Source organism: Polypterus senegalus, chromosome 3, assembly GCF_016835505.1.
Source record: "Polypterus senegalus isolate Bchr_013 chromosome 3, ASM1683550v1, whole genome shotgun sequence".
Lineage (NCBI taxonomy): Eukaryota > Metazoa > Chordata > Cladistia > Polypteriformes > Polypteridae > Polypterus > Polypterus senegalus.
The window spans coordinates 44,462,778-44,482,744 of record NC_053156.1 but is presented as its reverse complement, the minus strand read 5'-3'; the positions used below and the strand labels follow the sequence as shown (position 1 = coordinate 44,482,744).

The 19,967-nt window shown below is 40.6% G+C and overlaps 1 protein-coding gene across 6 annotated transcripts in view; it reads right to left on the bottom strand.

The window, feature by feature from the left end:
* Positions 1-19,967, bottom strand: part of LOC120525084 (disks large homolog 4) — a 593,143-nt gene that overhangs the window by 43,358 nt on the left and 529,818 nt on the right. For 3 of the 6 annotated variants that reach the window (XM_039747069.1, XM_039747066.1, XM_039747071.1), the window contains 8 exons: positions 19,267-19,320; positions 16,899-16,949; positions 15,504-15,628; positions 13,439-13,608; positions 13,165-13,301; positions 2,713-2,857; positions 2,498-2,636; positions 2,068-2,227 (listed from right to left, as the gene is read on the bottom strand). In XM_039747069.1, the coding sequence (XP_039603003.1) occupies positions 2,068-2,227; positions 2,498-2,636; positions 2,713-2,857; positions 13,165-13,301; positions 13,439-13,608; positions 15,504-15,628; positions 16,899-16,949; positions 19,267-19,320 (981 nt within the window). The remainder of the gene's footprint in view (positions 1-2,067; positions 2,228-2,497; positions 2,637-2,712; positions 2,858-13,164; positions 13,302-13,438; positions 13,609-15,503; positions 15,629-16,898; positions 16,950-19,266; positions 19,321-19,967) is intronic. The other 3 variants (XM_039747070.1, XM_039747067.1, XM_039747072.1) reach the window with 1 other exon arrangement.

The following is a 19,967-nucleotide window of genomic DNA, read 5'->3' as shown; positions in this document are numbered from 1 at the left end:
CTCTTAATTCTTTGAATTTTTGTTTATCATTGGCTGAGCTTTCAAAGTAGCAACTTCCTTTTAATAAATGCCATGCCTTATGGAAATAGTAGTATTTCATCAGTGACATTAAATTTATTGGATTAACAGAAAATATGCATCATAACAAATTTAGACAGGTGCATACATTTGGACACCCCAACAGAGATATTACATCAACACTTAGTTGAGCCTCCTTTTGCACATATGACAGCCTCTAGACGCCTCCTGTAGCCTTTGGTGAGTGTCTGGATTCTGGATGGAGGTATTGTTGACCATTCTTCCATACAAAATCTCTCCAGTTCAGTTAAATTTGATGGCTGCCGAGCATGGACAGCCTGCTTCAAATCATCCCATAAATTTTTGATTATATTCAAGTCAGGGGACTGTGACGGCCATTCCAGAACACTGTACTTCTCTCTCTGCATGAATGCCATTGTAGATTTTGAACTGTGTTTTGGGTCATTGTCTTGTTGGAATATCCAACCCCTGCGTAACTTCAACTTTGTGACTGATGCTTGAACATTATCCTGAAGAATTTGTTGATATTGGGTTGAATTCATCCGACCCTCGACTTTAACAAGGGCCCCAGTCCCTGCACTGGCCACACAGCCCCACAGCATGATGGAACCTCCACCAAATTTGACAGGAGGTAGCAGGTGTTTTTCTTGGAAGGCGGTGTTGTTCTTCTTACGCCATGCAAAGCACTTTTTGTTATGACCAAGTAACTCAATTTTTGTCTCATCAGTCCAAAGCACTTTTTTCCAAAATGAATCTGAATTGTCTAAATGAGCATTTGCATACAACAAGTGACTGTGTTTGTGGCGTGAGTGCAGAAAGGGCTTCTTTCTCATCACCGTGTTCTTTGTGCAAATTGTGCTGAATTGTAGAACGATGTACAGATAAACCATTTACAGCAAGATGTTCTTGCAGGTCTTTGGAGGTGATCTGTGGGTTGTCTGTAACCATTCTTACAATCCTGCGCATTTGCCGCTCCTGTATTTTTCTTGGCCTGCCAGACCTGCTGGGTTTAGCAGCAACTGTGCCTGTGGCCTTCCATTTCCTGATTCCATTCCTTACAGTTGAAACTGACAGTTTAAACCTCTGAGATAGCTTTTTGTAGCCTTCCCCTAAACCATGATACTGAACAATCTTTGTTTTCAGATCTTTTGAGAGTTGCTTTGAGGATCCCATGCTGTCACTCTTCAGAGGAGAGTCAAAGGGAAGCACAACTTGCAATTTACCACCTTAAATACCTTTTCTCATGATTGGATACACGTGTCTATGACGTTCAAGGCTTAACAAACTAATCCAACCAATTTAGTGTTGCAAGTAATCAGTATTGAGCAGTTTCATGCATTCAAATTACAAGGGGACCAAAATTTTTGAACAGCCAGATTTTCACATTTGATTTAATTTCATACAACTAAATACTGCTTCACTGAAAATCTTTGTTCGGAAAACACCCCCATACTCAGATGTTCATAGGAAATAAAAGACATGCCACTGTTATCTTTTTTGTTGAAAGTAGAGTAAATTATTATGCAGGCTGAGAGGGGTTCCCAAACTTTTCCATATGACTGTGATGACGGCCATTTTCCTCACTCACAACGTTTCTATATGTAGGGAACCTTCCAGTCTGTTTATAACTGGATGCACCACAGAGTTTAAATGAATATCGTATTCTAGGTTTAACTTTTTAACTAGTAACCCACCTATGTGGTATTCCGAAAATGAAAATGGAAGTTTCAGCTGCATATGTCTCGAACAAAAGTTTTCTGAGAATGTTACACTCCCACTGGGCACTGAGGGTTCTGTGAAACATGTATACTCCATCACACATTAGGAGCTCTCTAAATTGTTAGGAAAGGTTGTCACAATAAAACCATCCACTCCACTACATATGCTCAAGGGACACTCTGTCTACTGCCATAGATGAACAGATGTGAACAAGTCAGTGGCATAGAGGTTTCGAGGAGAAATGTACATTATAAAAGAACAAATGAAAAATGAACAAAATAAAAGCTCGAGGCAACCAAAGCCACCCACCGATAGGATCTGGTCCCCTTTCCGCAATTCTCCACTGAGATCTGCTGGTCCGCCTGCAAGGATAAAGGAGATAAAGATCCCCTCTCCATCTTCACCTCCGACAATATTAAATCCCAGTCCGGTTGAGCCACGATGAATCACTACCCGTCTTGGTTCCCTGCTGGAAAAGTAAGGGGGAGAACATAGATAAAAAGTCAACGAATGTCAAGTGGCTTCTTGGGATTTTTTTGTTTCTTACAAAATATCCAAATTTCCCACCTCTTGATTCACAGTCTCTTAAATCATATGGAAAAGGGGATCATTCATTTCAACTTTTAACTTTTACTTAAGAGAACATCATGGGGATTCAGCTCAGTCTAACCTGAGGCTCTTAACACAACCAACCTAATGTATAGTTGCTGCATGTCAAACATTGCTAATAGGAAGTTACCTTGGAATGTCATCATCTCCTAGCAATCCTTTTGGGATTGGTGAGTATCTCCGTGGCGAGGTGGGAGTGAGAGCTTGAGGGTAGTCCGTGCCCAGATAATTGGAGTGCCCAATTTCATTGTCCATGTGCTGGGAATAAGCTGTGGGACAGAGTGGCACAATTAGGAGATGAAATGCAAAGTGGAGACAAAACAAGTCTGAGGCAGGGCTACGTACAGCTTGTGAGGTCTGGAGGTGCGTAGGAATCATTCAGGTAGACGTTGGTAGGCTTGGCCACCTTCAGGTAGACTACATCTGCCGTGTTTTTGAGGGCAGCCACTGCATCCTCGTGCATCACATCTTCCAAGCAGACATTATTGACCTTTGGAGACATGAAAGGCCCATTACCCAGAGGTGCCTAGTACTTTGCATTCTAACTATGAAACAGCTTTTGATAATGGAAGTCAGAAAATGGAGGTTTTGGGAAGAATATGCAGAGATACCCAGAAATCTGCTGGACCAACCAGTAGGGTTTTGTAGCAGTTCTGTCTGAGTATGCAACTATTGCGTTTCATATGCAAAATTAGTCAAAATATTGTGAACCACTTTAGAATCTTTTATTACAAATGAAAATCTCAAAATTTTTGGACGATTCCAATACTTTCTCTATACTTTGAAAGTACATAAAAATCAAAACATATTTATCATTACATACTCTGATGTTACTCTTAATAGTACGATTAAAGAATCGGAAATAATTGTGAATTCAATACTTTCTGACAGATGGGCCTAAATTTAAGACAATCCTTAAACATACAGTGTGAACTAGCCAGGCTGGCTCTGATGACATTGTTCACTGTTGGGGTCCAGTCCCTGATACATTTTGGGTCATTTTAACCTTGAAAGGGTTGTGCAATGTAACGTTTTAAAATAAGTTACACAATGCTTTGCACAGATTGACGAAGAATGTATGTGGCAAATGATTAAGATTCTTTCCTTGCTGAATATATTAATTAAGAGATCCCCTGCAGACGTTGCCTAAGATTGTCTAGAGGTGCATACAGTGAAATCAGCTGCTAGGGTATCTACTCGCTAAAACGTATTCAAGGTATGGATACTGAAAGTTCCTTTTGATTAATTTTGTAAGTTGTACCACAGTCTAGTGCTGCAGGAATTCTATATTTGAGATATAGTTGATCAAAGGATGCTTACATGTTGTTAATATAGTGATCTCCAAAGGTCCAGATTTGTAATGACTTCCATGAGCTGAATACTGGGAATTTTAAAGGTGTTTGGAATAATACAGTACATGATTATAGTTCACAGAGAAAAGCACCTCTGTCTTACAGTATTCCCTATCTTCATTCTGTACTGTAGTTTGACAAGTGATGCACAAGTTTCCTTTCCAAGGCTAACCAATCAGGGGTAGTTCCATTATCGTTTAGTTTTTTTCCATTATCTTTTTTGATACGTAACCTTTTTTCATTGCCAATGAGCAGGACTTCAAATTTAATAGGACTTTTGCTTAAGGATTTCTCAATAAATACAGGGACACTCTAATGGAGTTTAGAAGGAATTCATGTAAATAATATTCATTTTCCCAACTAAAGACAGCTGAAGTGATGATCACTTATTAGCATCTTGTCTGATGCTTAAATTTAAATGCAGTAATTATAAATCAAAGTTTGTATTGTGCTGTGACTATGACTTCTGGATACCAGAACAGTTCCGAGACAATTCATGAAAGGTTATCTAATTTAACAGGGGTGTAAGAAAGGTGATTGGGAAGTGTAATCTCCAATTAAAATTAACGTTGAACTCCGCAATCTTGGAAAATTCATCCATTAGATTTCATACAATCAAGTATGATGTGTTTGAAAGTGCTTTAAAATGAGTTTTGTCATCAAATATTATTTTGTTCTTTTCCTCCCCTTATGATTCCCATTATCTCTGATTAGTGCTGAAAACATTTGGAATCAATTGTAAAAAGCGTTGGTGATAGTGGATTACAATTTCTGGCTCTCCAAAGTAATATGAATTAGTCCAAGTGTATATTCTTTACACACAAATAGGCTGCCAAACAGATTATAGTATATTTATCCAAGTACAAATATTGGATCCAAACATACATTTACATAGGATAGTAAAATAAATAAATAAATTCCACTCTATGAAAAGCAAGACTTCTAAAAGCTAACATACTGAAGAGGAGTTTACAAAATAAAACAGCGTCAAAGGTTCTATGTACATACCTTTAACAAATTCAGCTTGAAATTGTCATTTTTTATTTTATTCTGTTAGCTTACACTAGCCCTGTATTTACAAGTGGATTCAGTAAGGCCTTATTCTGCTACAAAGGAGTCCGCTGGCCGCTTCTGTTGGGTCACATGACTTTCTTCTCTTCAGTGCAGGATGCCATACTGACTTACTGGTAATGATATCCATTGCTGCAACTAAGTTATGTTTGTGTTTTTACTGGCAGCAACAAGAAATTTTTCACACATTTGGCCATCTAATAATTTAACTTGTATGGTAAATTGCAACTAGGACTGTCATTGGATGAAAGTTTTCTGGGTAACAACTGGGCATTTAAGGGCTGGCAAAACAAAGCTGATAGGTGCAACACTGCTTGCTTATTTATCATTCTTTTTTATATCTGAAAACACTGGAATGTCCACTAAATAGTAAATAATTGCAAGGCTGGGTAATGAGAACTCTCGAGAATTACAATATCCTTTTGGAAAGGATGAACTTGATGGGCAATGAGAGCCATTTTAACATTCCTGCACTGCGTTTGATTTAAAAAGCCTTAAGCACAGTGTCTTTCCTGCCTGTAGAATATGTGTCTAAAAATAACAATTTTATATTTAATTTATATGTACTGTATATATACTGATGCCATCCATCCATCCATTATCCAACCCGCTATATCCTAACACAGGGTCACAATCCCAGCCAACACAGGGCGCAAGGCAGGAGCCAATCCTGGGCAGGGCGCCAGCTCACCGAGAGATATACTGATGCCTGACGTATGATTATTTCAACAATGTGCAGTGCCCAATGATGATGGATATTATCATTATCAATAAGAATATATTGGTAGCTTTTATCATTTTTATTAATTACAAATCTGGGAAGGGGAGGTAGATCATGGCGGTGGATGCTCATGCACACTTACCTAAGGAAGAGTAGTTAACTACGGTACATGCACATGTTGGAGAAAAGAAAAATAAAATAAAAAAGAAATCTGCACAACTATTTGGTGGGAATGGGTTTTAGTGTAACAACGGGGTTAAGACCTGCTTCTGGGTGTCTGTACAAATCTATGGAAATTAGTCCGGAATAACCTGAGGTCTGTTCATTATTTACAGAGTCTGTGCATTACTTAATTTTGTGTGAGCCTTGTGTTTCTATCTATCTATCTATCTATCTATTATATAGTGCCTTTCAAATCTATCTATCTATCTATCTATCTATCTATCTATCTATCTATCTATCTATCTATCTATCTATCTATTATATAGTGCCTTTCAAATCTATCTATCTATCTATTATATAGTGCTTTTCAAATCTATCTATCTATCTATCTATCTATGAGTACACATAAAATCAGTTCAGGTGCCTCATGATGCCTCAGCGCCCTACTAAGTGACTACATATTGGTGAATCTACGTCTTTAGCCACAGCCTCTTTATCTTTGTATTTAAAGCACTTTAGTATTAAAAAGTTTTATACCAAGCCATTATTTTTTTTTTCTTTATTCTAAAGATTGACTTATCCATATATCTGTATTTAAGATTCTTTAGCTTATTTTAAGAAATAAGAAAGTTTTTTTTAACTAACTAATTTTTGCATATGCAGTTTTTGCAGTGTGTGTTGTTTCTGAGTTCTCCTAGAGATGACTTCTGTCTTGCATATAATGCTGCAGTGACTTCAGCCCCCATGACATTGTATGGGGTTGGAAAAAAATAATGAATAAACAGATTAAAAGTACTCTATTCCTTATGATACGTGCTACATGATAATTCATTCCAATCTTAGGCCGATCCCTGTCCTCTGAGACTCCCTTTGGCGTGTGCACTTTAGTTTCTCCCTTTTCGTCTGCGTTGTGAGTTCTTCAGAGGAATGTCCTGCCACTTCTAAGCATTCATCTAGCACCCTCACATTGCCAGCCTGTCACCGAATGAACGAGCTCTCGAATCGCTGCTTCATCTAACAACTTGGGAGTGACAAGCAATTAATAATGATTCATTTCTCTCACCTTCCCCAAAGTGAGACAAACGTAGTAGGCCATGATTTTTTTTTCTTATTTCAGAAGACATATAATTAATTATTGTGTAACAAGCCTACTTCACTCCAGGCTTTTAAGTCAAGTATAAGATATCAGCTCAGCTCCTTTTTTCTTATTTGTATTTTTTTAAGGTTACATCAGCTTGCTGCTGCCCATCTGCCCTCAAGTCACTCCTTTTGAACCTACTTATGTAGCTCAGTGGACTGTAAAGCACCGGTCATCGTGTCAGCTCTGTCGCTGACCTGCTGTGTGACCTTAGCCTGCCTGGACTTCAAGTATAGAACTTAAACATTCTACTAGACATATACAACACGGGCATACTACATTTTATGAAAGTAACATTTGCTTATTCTGTTTTAAATTTGGTTCAGGAAAGTGATGGATGCTGTTTATTTAACAGGGGGCATTTAGGTAAATCTCCTTTTAGTCTACAGACACAGCCAACGTCATAGTGGACTTACCCAGCAGCCACATCTGAACGAAGATGCAACAATCGATAATTTAAGTGTGTAGTGGCTTTCTTTTCACACATCACGTGCAATAGGAGACCAGGCCTAGCATACTGGACCACCTTTATGACAGGTCAGGGCAGTTAACATAGAATGTAATTCTATCCAGTACCAGCAGAAGGCAGCAAATTCAACTTGATGACAAATTCTGAACTCTTCCTTACCATTTCATTTGATTATAGATTTATTAAGTCATTATCAAGTTCCATAATCTAAGCAGGTCTGACCAAATTAGAGCTGATAGTATAGTATGAGAAAAGAAGAGCTTGAAGAAAATCAGAATACTGCTGACAACCAATACTCCCAAGTAAATATCAAATGTATGCAGAGTATTACCGACCCCTGGGTCCTGTCTGCATTCAGTGACAGTGACAGTTATTCTTCTCATGTTTCAGAGTTGTCTGGAAGTTTAGGGGCTGTGAGCATTTCAGCATAAAGCTGCAGCCGAACAGCTTCTGGATGTCTTGTAGAGAGTAGCATTTGGTACCGAATGCTTATTTGTATGTTAACCACACTGTTTGCATCTTTGCACTTGCTGGAAGTGGTTAAACTGGGGGCTGTAGTCAATTATGGCATCCTGTGATGTAGTTTTCTCAATGAAGCATTTTAAAACTGCCTGGTCATGCCATAGATTGAAATGTGCCATCTGCCGTCCTGCCTTACACCTCAATTAAATGTAAAGACAGTGAAATTCAGGCCTTCTAAAGACTATCCCTATTTGTTGATGATCTGTTTTTTATTCGAGTTCTACTTTGATTAAACTCGGACACAGTTGCTTGAGAAAAACCTGAGTTGTGCTATCTGCGTTATAAATGCACCAGTTGCACAGTAAATATCCTCTAACAGTCAGCGTCTAGTCACAGAGGCTTAACTTATAACCGTGTTGCGTATTGTTTAGGCAAAGAATTTTTTTTAAACAATCTTATATACAACCCAGTGCATGCTGGAGTGTGAATTGTTTCTTTATCTGTATGAAAGTCCCTACTCACCTGTTGTCGTGACATTTATATATTCAGATATGTCCTGTGCATATTAAGTGATGAGTTTGGATTTCAAATGCTCATCGTGAAGAGCAACATATAAAATATTTTAATATACATATTAATATGTACTATATATATTGTACTATATATATATATTGTGGCAGATGGCCCGGACACAGACAGACAGACATCGTTTGTTCACCCAACACACTTATTTATTATATACAATATTTACTCTATACGTTACGTGCACCCCCAGTGCCACCAGCACCGATCCTCCAAAGTCCAGGCCTCACAGTCCAATTGCCTTTCTCCTGGCCGCCTCCAGTCCTCTCTCCAGCTCCGTCCTTCTTCCACCCGACTTCCGCTACTGAATGAAGGGGCGCCTTATATAGGAACCCGGATGGGCTCCAGCTGCTTCCCGGCATTCCTCCTCAGAAACGCCCCAGTGTGGCAGAAGTGCCGGCTGCGCACCTGGAAGCCCTCCGGGTGTCCCCTATCTTCTTCCCCCCAGTACTTCTTGGTGTGGCGGAACTGCTGGGCTCCAGGTTTCTTCAGGCACTGGGGCACCGCCTGGCGGTGGCCACGGGCCCCTACAGGGTTGGGCTTCCAAGCCCTCTACCCGTGGCCCCCAATACAACCAGGGCGGCCGCCCCCTCGCGGTCTGGAGGAGGCACAAGCCCTCCACCGGTCCTCCTGGGCGTCCCAGCTGGGCTCCACCCCCAGCCAGATACCACAGTATATATATATATATATATATATATATCTCATCCGGGAGGGGCTCAGAGTAGAGCCACTACTCCTCCGCATCGAGAGGAGTCAGATGAGGTGGCTCGGGCATCTGATCAGGATGCCTCCTGGATGTCTCCCTGGTTAGGTGTTCCAGGCACGTCCAACCGGTAGGAGGCCCCGGGGAAGACCCAGGACACGCTGAAGGACCATGTCACCTGGCTGGCATGGGAACACCTTGGGATTCTCCCAGAAGAGCTGGAAGAAGTGGCCGGGGAGAGGGAAGTCTGGGCCTTTCTGGTCAAGTTGCTGCCCCCGCGACTTGACCCCGGATAAGCGGAAGAGGATGGATGGATGGATGGAGATATATATATATAGACAGATAACCAGATAAAGAGATCCCAATTGAACAACTGACACAAAAATGTTTTACTTGTTCATTTCTTTATTGAGGAGAATGATTTGATACGTATTTATGTGTGGAAAAAGTATGTAAACCTCTAGCATTATCAGTTCATCAGTTCAAAATAGAATTTTTTTACATGAATGCAAAGCATTATGTTTGGCAAAAACAAATGTTGCCTTCCAGCATAAGAATCTTATCCTATCTGTAAAACAAGATGTTGGTACTACAGGGTAAGCCAAATGAAGTACCACATTTCTCAAGGTCATTGCACGAGTTAAGAGGTAGTCGAGTGAGTTGAGGTGGGGGTCCTTTGATAGGCGATCCCTTGTAGTTTTCAATGGGCAACATGCCTTGGACTGGTGTGCACCATGCTTTCACTGTCGATGCGTTCTTCAAAAACAATGAATCCATCATCACTACGCAATGTGCCTTCCGTACGCACTTCTGCATTAAATAGAAAATCTCCAGGCCATTCTCGGAATGTATGAACTTCTGAAAACATCCAAGTTGTAAGGGCATCAATTTTGCAGTCTCCTAGATGTTCAGTGCACAAACATGCTTCTGCCTTAGGCATTTCCAACATGTCTTTGAGTAGGATTTTGCTTCTCGCAACTGAAAGAGGGCACCGTGGTGGATGTTTGCCGACTTGCAGACCAACCACAAGAGTTACCTGGTAGGTAACCACCCATACAGTCAGATTGTGATTCAGACAACGAATGCCATGAATGTAATTACCTCGATCGATGTTGTCAAATAAACTAACCACACGCCGTGGCACAACGTAAAGAGGCTTCGCCTCTGACGCTGACGTCCAAGGTTTGATTCCCAGAGAGGGGGTGCAGTGAGTGTGTACGCCTGATGAGCCCAGAATTAGGGCAAAACACGTGTCGCATACTCTTTGCATTATTTGACAGTAAAACTATTCAACATATATATATATATATATATTGTGGCAGATGGCCAGTGGTCCTGCCCAGCAATACCTACTCTGGGCCACGAGAGGGCAGCTGCCCTGTTCTGCGTATGGGCCACGGGAGCAAAGCTTGGAAGCTCAACCCGGTTGGAGCCTGTGGTCACCGCCAGGGGGCGCCCGGATATTTGTGGAGCCCTGGAAGGCAGTGCTTCCGCCACACCAGGAAGTGTTGCTGGACCAGGGATGGTGTACGCCCAGAGTGCTTCCAGGTGCAAGGGCACTGGGGAGTGCTGCCAGAAGTTCGTCATCAAACACCTTGAGCACATCCGGGGAAGAGGCTGCCTCGCTCCATTCCAGGAGCCGGAATCGGGTGGAAGTGGTCAGAGCTTGCCTGGAGGCGATAGGGAGAAGGAGGAAGTTTAAAGGACTGTGTTGGTGATTACTGCACTGTGGCTTGGGTTTGTAAATAGGGGTTGCAATTAAAGCGAGCGTGTTTAGACGTTCCGTGTCTGCCTGTGTGTGTCGGGTTTGAATGGATATGAAGAGAATACAGGCTTGACCAGACTTATGACAATGAAATTTAAAGTAAGTCAGTGTAAGGTATTACATGTAGGAAGTGGAAATGTTAGATTTGAACACACAATGGGAGGTTTTAAATTTGAAAGTACCCCTCATGAGAAGGGCCTTGGAGTCATAGTGGAGGTTATGCTTATGTTATATCACACACTAAGGAGGCCTCACCTGGAGTAATGTGTACAGGTTTGGTCTCCATATTACAAAAAAATGTAGCAGCGCTAGAGAAAATCCAAAGAACAGCAACTAGGCTGATTCAAGGACTGAGTGGTATGAACTAAGAATAAAGATTAAAGGAGCTGAACCTTTTTAGTTTAAGCAAATATAGATTGAGCATTGACAAGACTAAAGTGTTTAAAATTGTGAAAGAAATTATTAAGGCGGATATCAATTACTACTTTAAATTAAGTTCTACAACAAGAAAAGGAAGATACAGATGGAAATTTGTTAAGAGTAAAATTCTCACAAACATTAGAAAGTTTTCCTTCACATAGACAACTATAGGACTAAACTACCAAATAGTGCAATAGAGAGTAGGACTTTAGGGACATTCAAATCTCAAAAAATAAAGGATTCCCGATTACAAAACTAGGAATCACAAGGGATGTCAGATGACATAATTCTACTTTGACTTTTCAGTGCAGTGTTGAAGTATCGTCAGCTTGTCGCCTTCTGACGGCCAATAATAACGTGCGCCTTGATGGCACTGGTGGTGCCTGTACGACTTAAGTTACAATCCGACCTGTTTGACTGATATCTGCTGTCCCTGACACGTTGTGATTATGTAATTAAAAGCCCCTTTCTTAAAATTCACGTAGTGCGACATAATGCTTTAGTTTAACATCTTTTTTGAAGGATGATGTATCCTAAAACACTTGGGAAAAGCTAATGATTAAGTATTGTTAATTAATAATAACGACTAACTGATTAACCTATTATGAAGTGTTTAAAACAAGTAATCTTATTAATTAGAGCAATGGTTTCCAGACTCTATCCTGGGGACCCAGCTGTGACTGCAGGTTTTTGTTCCAACCAACTTCCATTTTTCATTGGACTCAGCCTAATTAAGTGAGTTGTTATTTCCCAGTTTCTGTGTTTTGGAGTCAATGTTGAAATTACAAACTAAGTTGGTAACTGGTAGATTTTTATAAAAATGTAATAAGCAGTTATATGAGGAATATGTAGTTTTTTTAAGTAACAGTATTTTCAAGCTAATTTTAATTCTGCTTTTCCAGGTGCTCCGGTTATTTAATTGATTATTTACTAATCAGTGAGTCTGACACTGAAGTCGTTGCTGCTTTAAATCATCCTGGGTGTCTGCTGTGCTGGTGGTTCATGGTCACTATTAGGTTTAAATGAATGGAGCAAACTACACAGGAAAAGGAGACAATAATAGGAAAACAACAAAAAAGACTTTAGCATTTATAGCTTTAGAAAAAAACAGATAGTAATATTTGTAAATGTCTTGTAAATGTAAAAACCATACTGTTGTGTTTTTCTGAATGCAGAATAAGAGAAGAGTAAAAAATGACTAGCTGATTAAATGAGATCAGTTGTTATCGATTATTATCACCGATTGTGAATCTGGTTGGAACAAAAACCTGCAGCCACAAGGGGTCCCCAGGACTGAGTTTGGGAACCGCTGGATTAGATGATTAATTTCAATTTGTGTTGGGAAATTTAATTGCCTTGCTACATTGCAATGCCTAATACAGACTTGGAGTCCTGTTTTTTATTTAAATAGCCACACGATGGCAGAATTTAAGCTACAAATCAGAGAGTAATTCATTTAGAAGCTGAATAGAAGCTTTGAGTGAACAGGAAGAATACCTAAATGTAACTTAGTTCTCTAACAACTGTCAGTTATGCATGAGACGTAGCTGTAAATACAAGTCACAAGGCTGCTAGAATAGCATGACTCTTATACATTTGAACATAATATTGATGGTGAGGGCCCAGAGCATTTTGATAAAGGCAAATAACTTCTTACTTAACTTACTTAATTCTTACTTTGTCTTTTTTCCCTTTCTTCAACATGTAAAGCATTTTGAGCTACACTATTTGTATGAAAATGTGCTATATAAATAAATGTTGTTGTTGTTTCAAGGCCAGAAAAAAAGAGAAAATTCATCCTTTGCAAAATACTGAGACCGCTTTAGTCTTGGTCTTGATCTTGTTCTGCCGTTCCGCAAGAGGACACAACACAAGAAATAAATGTCATGAATCCCTTGTACACTTGCAGTTGAGTTGGTGCAACACAAAAGGGCTACTGAAGCTGAACTTACCGCTAGGATCTTGTCTCCAATCTGTAGTCGGCCATCTTTGTGTGCTGCACCTCCATCGATGATTTTGGTCACGTAGATGCTGTTGTCTCCGGGAATATGTTGGTTTCCCACTCCTCCCGCAATGCTGAAGCCCAGACCTTTACAAGAAAAATGAATAAATCACCAAATCGATAAATAGCCAGAATCCCATGAAGGGCATACACCTGCAACATGAAATACCTCATTTCTCATTTAACTTCTTCCCACCAACCCAGCTTTCACCTTATACACTCACCTTTGGGTCCCTTGATTAACTTGATCTCTGTGATTTTCTCAGCAATGGGTTTCCGCCTCATGATGTAGAGCCTCACAATGGCACCCGCCTCTTTCAATGCCTCCACAGCCATGCTGTGAGTAACCTCACGAACATCCACATCGTTCACAAACAGTATGCTGTCGTTTACCCTGTGTTCAGGAAGATACAACTATTAGCAAAGAACAGGTTGCATTTATACTAAATGTGAAAGATCAGGAGCAAGGAAGGGTTTGGTGTTGGGGGGGAAGAAGGCCATAACTTTATGAGTTATGGCTGCAAATACTTTAGAGCCCAATTATCAATGCATGACTCAATTATATTAAATCACAGGAGCAAGCTTGTTGTCCAAACATTCTACTACTTGTCTCAAAAGGTCTTCAAGATATCTGAAGAGAGTTGTGGAAAGGACACTAAGCAGTGAAATAAGCCATGGAAATGAGAATGAGAGTGCTCACCACCCACTTTACAGGAGTAGAAGCCAGGAGACCACTTTAATTGTTTCCTTTAGTTACATTCAGGAGTTTGCTGCAGTTTGTGACCTTTCTTCTGAGTAGAATGAGGCAACCTCTACAAAATGTCCTTAAGTCTCCAAGGCTGGGCTTTTCATGGGCAAATCAGTTTAACTGATTAAACTTTTGACTTTCCACTTGGGGCTATCGTTCATGAATATCTTCTCCTTTTAGGCTTTTCTCATGATCTGCCTATACTTAATGCTGTCTATCTTTCTCTTGCTTTTTATAAGCGTTTATCTCCTAGCTCCCTTAAACCATCCTCAGAACATGCTTTCATCTTGTTTTAGCGTGTAAATAGTGACATAAGTTTGATGTACTGTACAAAGGCTTTGAAATTGGACCAAAACTTTATGTAATAGCATCCCAAGACAACAATTCTACCATAATTCACCGTGTGAAGCTTCTCCAGCTGTGGCTTCCTTGTCATCTTCACATACATGCAATATTTATGGAGTCTTCTTCAGCAGCTAGAATAGTTTGCTTAAAACACAGTATGTTCCTATCCTGCTGCTGGGATAGGCTTGGGCCCATGCAGCTCTGACAGGGATTAACTGATTTCGTAATGGATGAACGAATAGATAAAATTATTTGTAAAGCAATGTCTAATACATTTCTTGCCAGCATATGTCCTTTATGTGATGAGCGTACTCTGTTGTTGCCAACAGTAAGTTGTAATTGGCTGCAAGTCAAACGTATATATATATTCTTTTGGCAAATTATTTAAAAAGAGCACTCTCTGTCCACCAGAAATCCCAGCTAACTGTAATTTTATGGCATCTTTGAATTGTTTTTATTGCTTATCTTAGCTTGTAGTATCATAGCTTCCTGTGCCCATGAGTACACAGGACCCTCTACTAGATCTTCATGTTTCTCAAAGTCATCAGTCAAGTCAGTCCATCACAAATATTTCAGTGAGTCGGTGATTCATTAGAGGAGGAGACTGCTGGTGCTTAAGGAGAAGTGCATTTAAGATGGAATTCAGGAAGCCCTACCTTTCACAGAAAGCTGTTGGGATCTGGACCAAACTATGGAGCCACGCATTTAACATGGAAATCTTGACAACTTTTAACAAGTAGCTGCATGAGATACTGGAAGAACTGCTCCATTGGCAAGTCTTGAAAATTTCACAAGGAATTTAACAAGACTGGGATTACAGAAAGACGCATGACTTGTATCCATAAGTCATAGGAATGAGAGGTATAGTTCTTTAATGTTGCCTTCTTATAGGACAGAGAGCAATTATTTGAGAAAAATGTTCCTGGACCATCAATGATACAACACAACCATTGGAGGCCTATCATGCTCTAATGTGAGGGCAGAGTGGTGTTGTTGAATGCTCAAAGGCATTGCAGCTCATCATGGCATCTTTATTTCCAGGTTCAAAGAAAATCCATTCTCACATGAAGTGCACTCATTCCTCAGGCATTCATTATTGGGATTTATTTTCTTCAGCTTGTCAGGAAGAGATGTTTAAAAAGAGAAAAAAAAAGAAAAGGTGTCAACTATAAGAGCTTCCTGAAAAGCCACTTTACCTGAGCCTCCCATCCTGTGCTGCTGCTCCACCTGGGATAATTTTGGTAATGAAGATACTTGGGTCATCCCCAATATGGGGGTTATCTGTGCCCCCTGCGATACTGAACCCCAGGCCGGAGTTACCCTGGAAAATAAGGAAAGCATTAGAGTTGGCATAACTCAGATTAAAAAGGGTTACACGTGTGTAAAGGTAATGGCAACCAATCAACATCTTAAGAGGTGGGTAAATGCCTTAAGTCAGACCAGTCACAGGGGGTCAGTACCACCCAGTGAACACAGTCGCCCTGTCTAAACCAGCTTAGGCAAGAACAGCCTTGTCAAGTATTACGGGTGACTACACTTAGTCAAACAGGTAGGCACTGCCACCTGGTGAGGCCATTTACAAGAAGGTAGTTACATATTGGACATTGCTGCAGGCTGGCACAACTCGGTCAAACAAGTAAAAGAGGATACGTTCAACCTCTAAAACAGGGAAATGCAACTTGGGAAACATTAGCTTGGTGACATGGTGGTGAGGACATGATGTCCTACCAGTCATACCTGGTGAATGCACATAGAAAAGGGCATTGCAAACCAGACAAAATGGTTGTAGCCAGGCAGAGAAAACCTGTTAATGGGATCAAAGGCAGGTATAGTGACCTTATAAAAACAGTCTCATCTGAGTGAACACTGGACTGCCACAAATTCAACCTGGCATACCCAGGTGGGCAAAACAGTCCTGCCTCCTGCCAGACCATCAATAGCGTAACAGGTGGGTACAGCTACCCTGTCTCAGGGCAGCATCATCTGGTCAATGCAGCTCTCCAGTTTCAGCCAATCAGATCAATGCCACCAAGTCAGTGTTGTTACTGTTGGGAACAGCCACCAGATTACACCGACAGGTAGCTAGTCATTATTGTACCAGATCAGTAAAGTCACAGGAGATACAGTCAGCATTTTTAATGTAGTCACATGTGAGTATAGAAGGAAGGCGGTGAAGTTAGCCATCATCTCACAGGCCCATTGGGGCAAAGATCAGCTGACAGTCACCTAAACTATCTTATAACAGATGGCCGCTGCCACTTTGTAAATGAGGTCACACCCATATTTTCCCAATAGTTCTGAGCCTTTGGCATAGGACATTATGAGAAGACAACCAGCTGTCACTCAGGTGGGCCCAAAAGGGCATCTACCAGAAATGGAAGCTTACAGTGCAATAAAGAGGAGTGTGAAAGCCATCAGTTAAGTCAATCCATCAGATTATTGTTTCAGTGAGTCAGTGATTCATCAGAGGAGGACACTGCTGGTACAAATCCCTCGGTCTGACAGACTTCTCTCACTTCAACGAGTTCCAAAAATGAGAAGACAATCTCCAAAAAAAAAAAAAAGGTTTGTCTAATCTCTTTTACACCTACCCTTTCTAGTGTGATTTCTTCATATTCCACCTCACCATCTGTGCCATTTACCTGAAAAAAAAAAAAAGATGTCAATAAGAAATTCTGACTACTTTTTAGTGAAGATGCTGCACAAAGGTGGGGGGTGAGAGAGTTCAGGGCTAAAAACGTCAGGATAAGTGACATCATTTAGTGACCTTCTTTGCATTTTGCCTGGCCGCTGTGGCATTTCGGACCTCCTCCTCCTCCTGCAGCTGTCGTCACAGGGTCTCGACTACAGGGGCTGTCTGCTTAGCTGGTCACTCGAGGTACAGTAATTACATGCAGAGGGCAGAAAGGCCCAGAACTGAAGCAGGAGCGGAGCCAACAGCATCACCGCAAACACACAGCAACGCATGCAAGGACACAGAAGAGAGCGAGACACACAAGGTGCAGAAGTACAGTGACACAGTGAGAAGGCTCCAACAGCGGTCAGGGTTCAGTCGGGTGGGTGCTTTCCATTCTAACATTGATCTTCACTATGATGGCAAGGTTTTCATACTCTAGACTGAGAAAGGCGCAATATTAAACAGACATTGATGTTGGCTTCTTAAACTAATGAGACAAGGGCAATTTTTAGCTTTCTTTATTTGTATCATAATGCCAAGGAGTTCCTTAACAGAGGTGTGTCCACGTGACAGTGACCACAGGGCAGGAATGCAGAGGCTTCTGTTTTAGTAATCCGCCAATGTCATTTCATATACAGTACATGACTGGGGGTGAGATGAGCGTGGAGATGACCTTTACATTTTGGTTGGAATCTCTCTTTTTCTCTGGATGGGGTGATCATCACTAAAACTAAAATGTGTTTGCTTTTATCTGTTTCCTGGCCTTGTGCTCTGCAATTCTGGCTGCTTCTTGGACATAACGGGATCTTTAAAATCAGTTTGTGCTCGTGCACGGCATGACGGGGGCTTTATAAAATCACAACTCTGTGTGAGCAGCAGCATCAGTCTCCTTACATTTATTTTGCGTTTTGTGATAATGGGAGTGGGGCTGGCTATGTAATCAAAAGGTTAGTATGAATATAGAAACATTTTCTGTATAATTTTAACACTTTCCTTATTTCAAATTTTGAGTTAGGGTTCACTTCCAAGCACTTAAAGGCTGATTTGGAATACCTTTGCACATATTCCTATTATGCTTACCATTTAAATGCATCTTTCTTCCTAAGAACTTTGAGAGTCAATTGATACAAAAGGTGCTATATAAAAGAAAGATTTATTAACAAAAAGGTTTCTGTTTGCTATTTTGATTTTAATTTGAGCTTTCCTTTAGTGCCTTGAGCAACTATAAGGTTAAAATGTACAATAAGGGGGTGAAGTTTTACTAAGCTTCCTTCATTGCAGCTTTGAATTGCTGTTAGCCTGAATAGCACCGACTGGCAAAACATTTTCATCCGTTTCCTCAGCTTTTCTGTACATTTAATTATAATGCATTTTCCTTGTTTTGAGCTTTGCGACGCAGTAAGCTTGAAAGTTGCTATATAAAATAAGAACTGGTAAACTGTAAATGCTTTGAAACATTTCTTTCCTGTCTTTAAATCTCTACGATGCTGTTAGCCTGCAAGGTGCCATATAAAATACGGGCAATGTTTGTTTTTTCTGTTCAGATTTCTCAGTTAATGTTAACTCAAAAGTTGCTATATAACATTAATTTGTGATTGTCAGTGCGTTTAATTAAATCCATATTTCAGTTATTTTTTTTTTTACATTTAAATGTAATACATTTTTCCTGACACAGCCACCTTTAAAGGGGTGCAAAATGAAATAAATACTGATTGACAATGCATGTTATTTTTTCCTGCTGAGATTCTATGGTAGTATATAAGGTAACACAATGCATTTAGATTTTCCATCTTCACGTTTATGTTAATTTGAACGATGCTGTATAAAATAATGATGGTCTGACCACACATTTTCATATCTTCACTTTATCAGCTTTTTCTTTTGGCATTTTCCTGCCGTTACTTTGGAGGGTGCATCACCATAAAGTCAGTCTATTGCAATTATTACTACGCTACTCACTACAAGGACACTGCGATGCTCTCTACGGGCAGACTAGAGGGTCCTGCCCAAGATCAGAAGGGATACAGAGACACGGGGGAAGTTCCTTCAGAGTCCCCTCAGTGCAAAAGGTGGCAATTTCCACCAGCACTTTTAGTTTCACTGAGCGTAACTTCATGGCTGCTGTGGCTCTGCAGTTTTCAAACAAAATCATCACCAGGAGCTTCTGAAGGAACACGCAGATACATTGGTTTGGACAAATAAACAACGAAAAGGCAGTTAAGTGACACAATACTGCAGACAGACTAACAGATACATTATTTGAAAACATAAATATTTCTTACGTATGGTGGGGCGTCTATTGAGTCTGTATTAACAATCACAGGTGGAGAGTTTGCCTACAATAAATACATAGATAAGTATATATATATATATATATAGAGAGAGATAGAGATATACTGTATATATAGATAGAGAGATATATGGATAGATCAAATAGAACACACTGCACTCCTTGCCATGCCTGACACTCAAAAGCAAAGCAAGTCTGTCAAACTGCATCAGATAGCCAGGTGTGCAATCCCATGGTGAAGTCTGGCTGGGCAACTGGCAACTCCTAAGGGGACGCTCGGCTCAGCTCGGCTCTCCCTTTTTAGCACACATCATGGCCAAACAGCAGTTATCCCACTGCTACTCCTGACAGAGTGAATCAGGCTCATGCTCCTAACTCACAGCTACTCGTGAAAAGCCTCTCACCGTCTCAACGCTCCGATGACTACAATGAGGTCCGGCTAAGCACATGCAGCATGGCACAGATCAACTCAAGGGGACACATGTCCGCAGCCGATTTAGAGGGCGCAGTTCCCAGTCAAGCCCCTGAGAGTAGGAGCAGAGGGTGGGTGACTTAAGATGGAGTCCTTGGCAAGCTTTTTTGTTCTGCAAGGAGCTCCATGTCTGAAAGTAACTTCATGCAGTGACTTAATAAATCTCGCCCGCCCAACTTCACATATTGATTCTACTGGCACACCCTAGACTGGCATAGTAT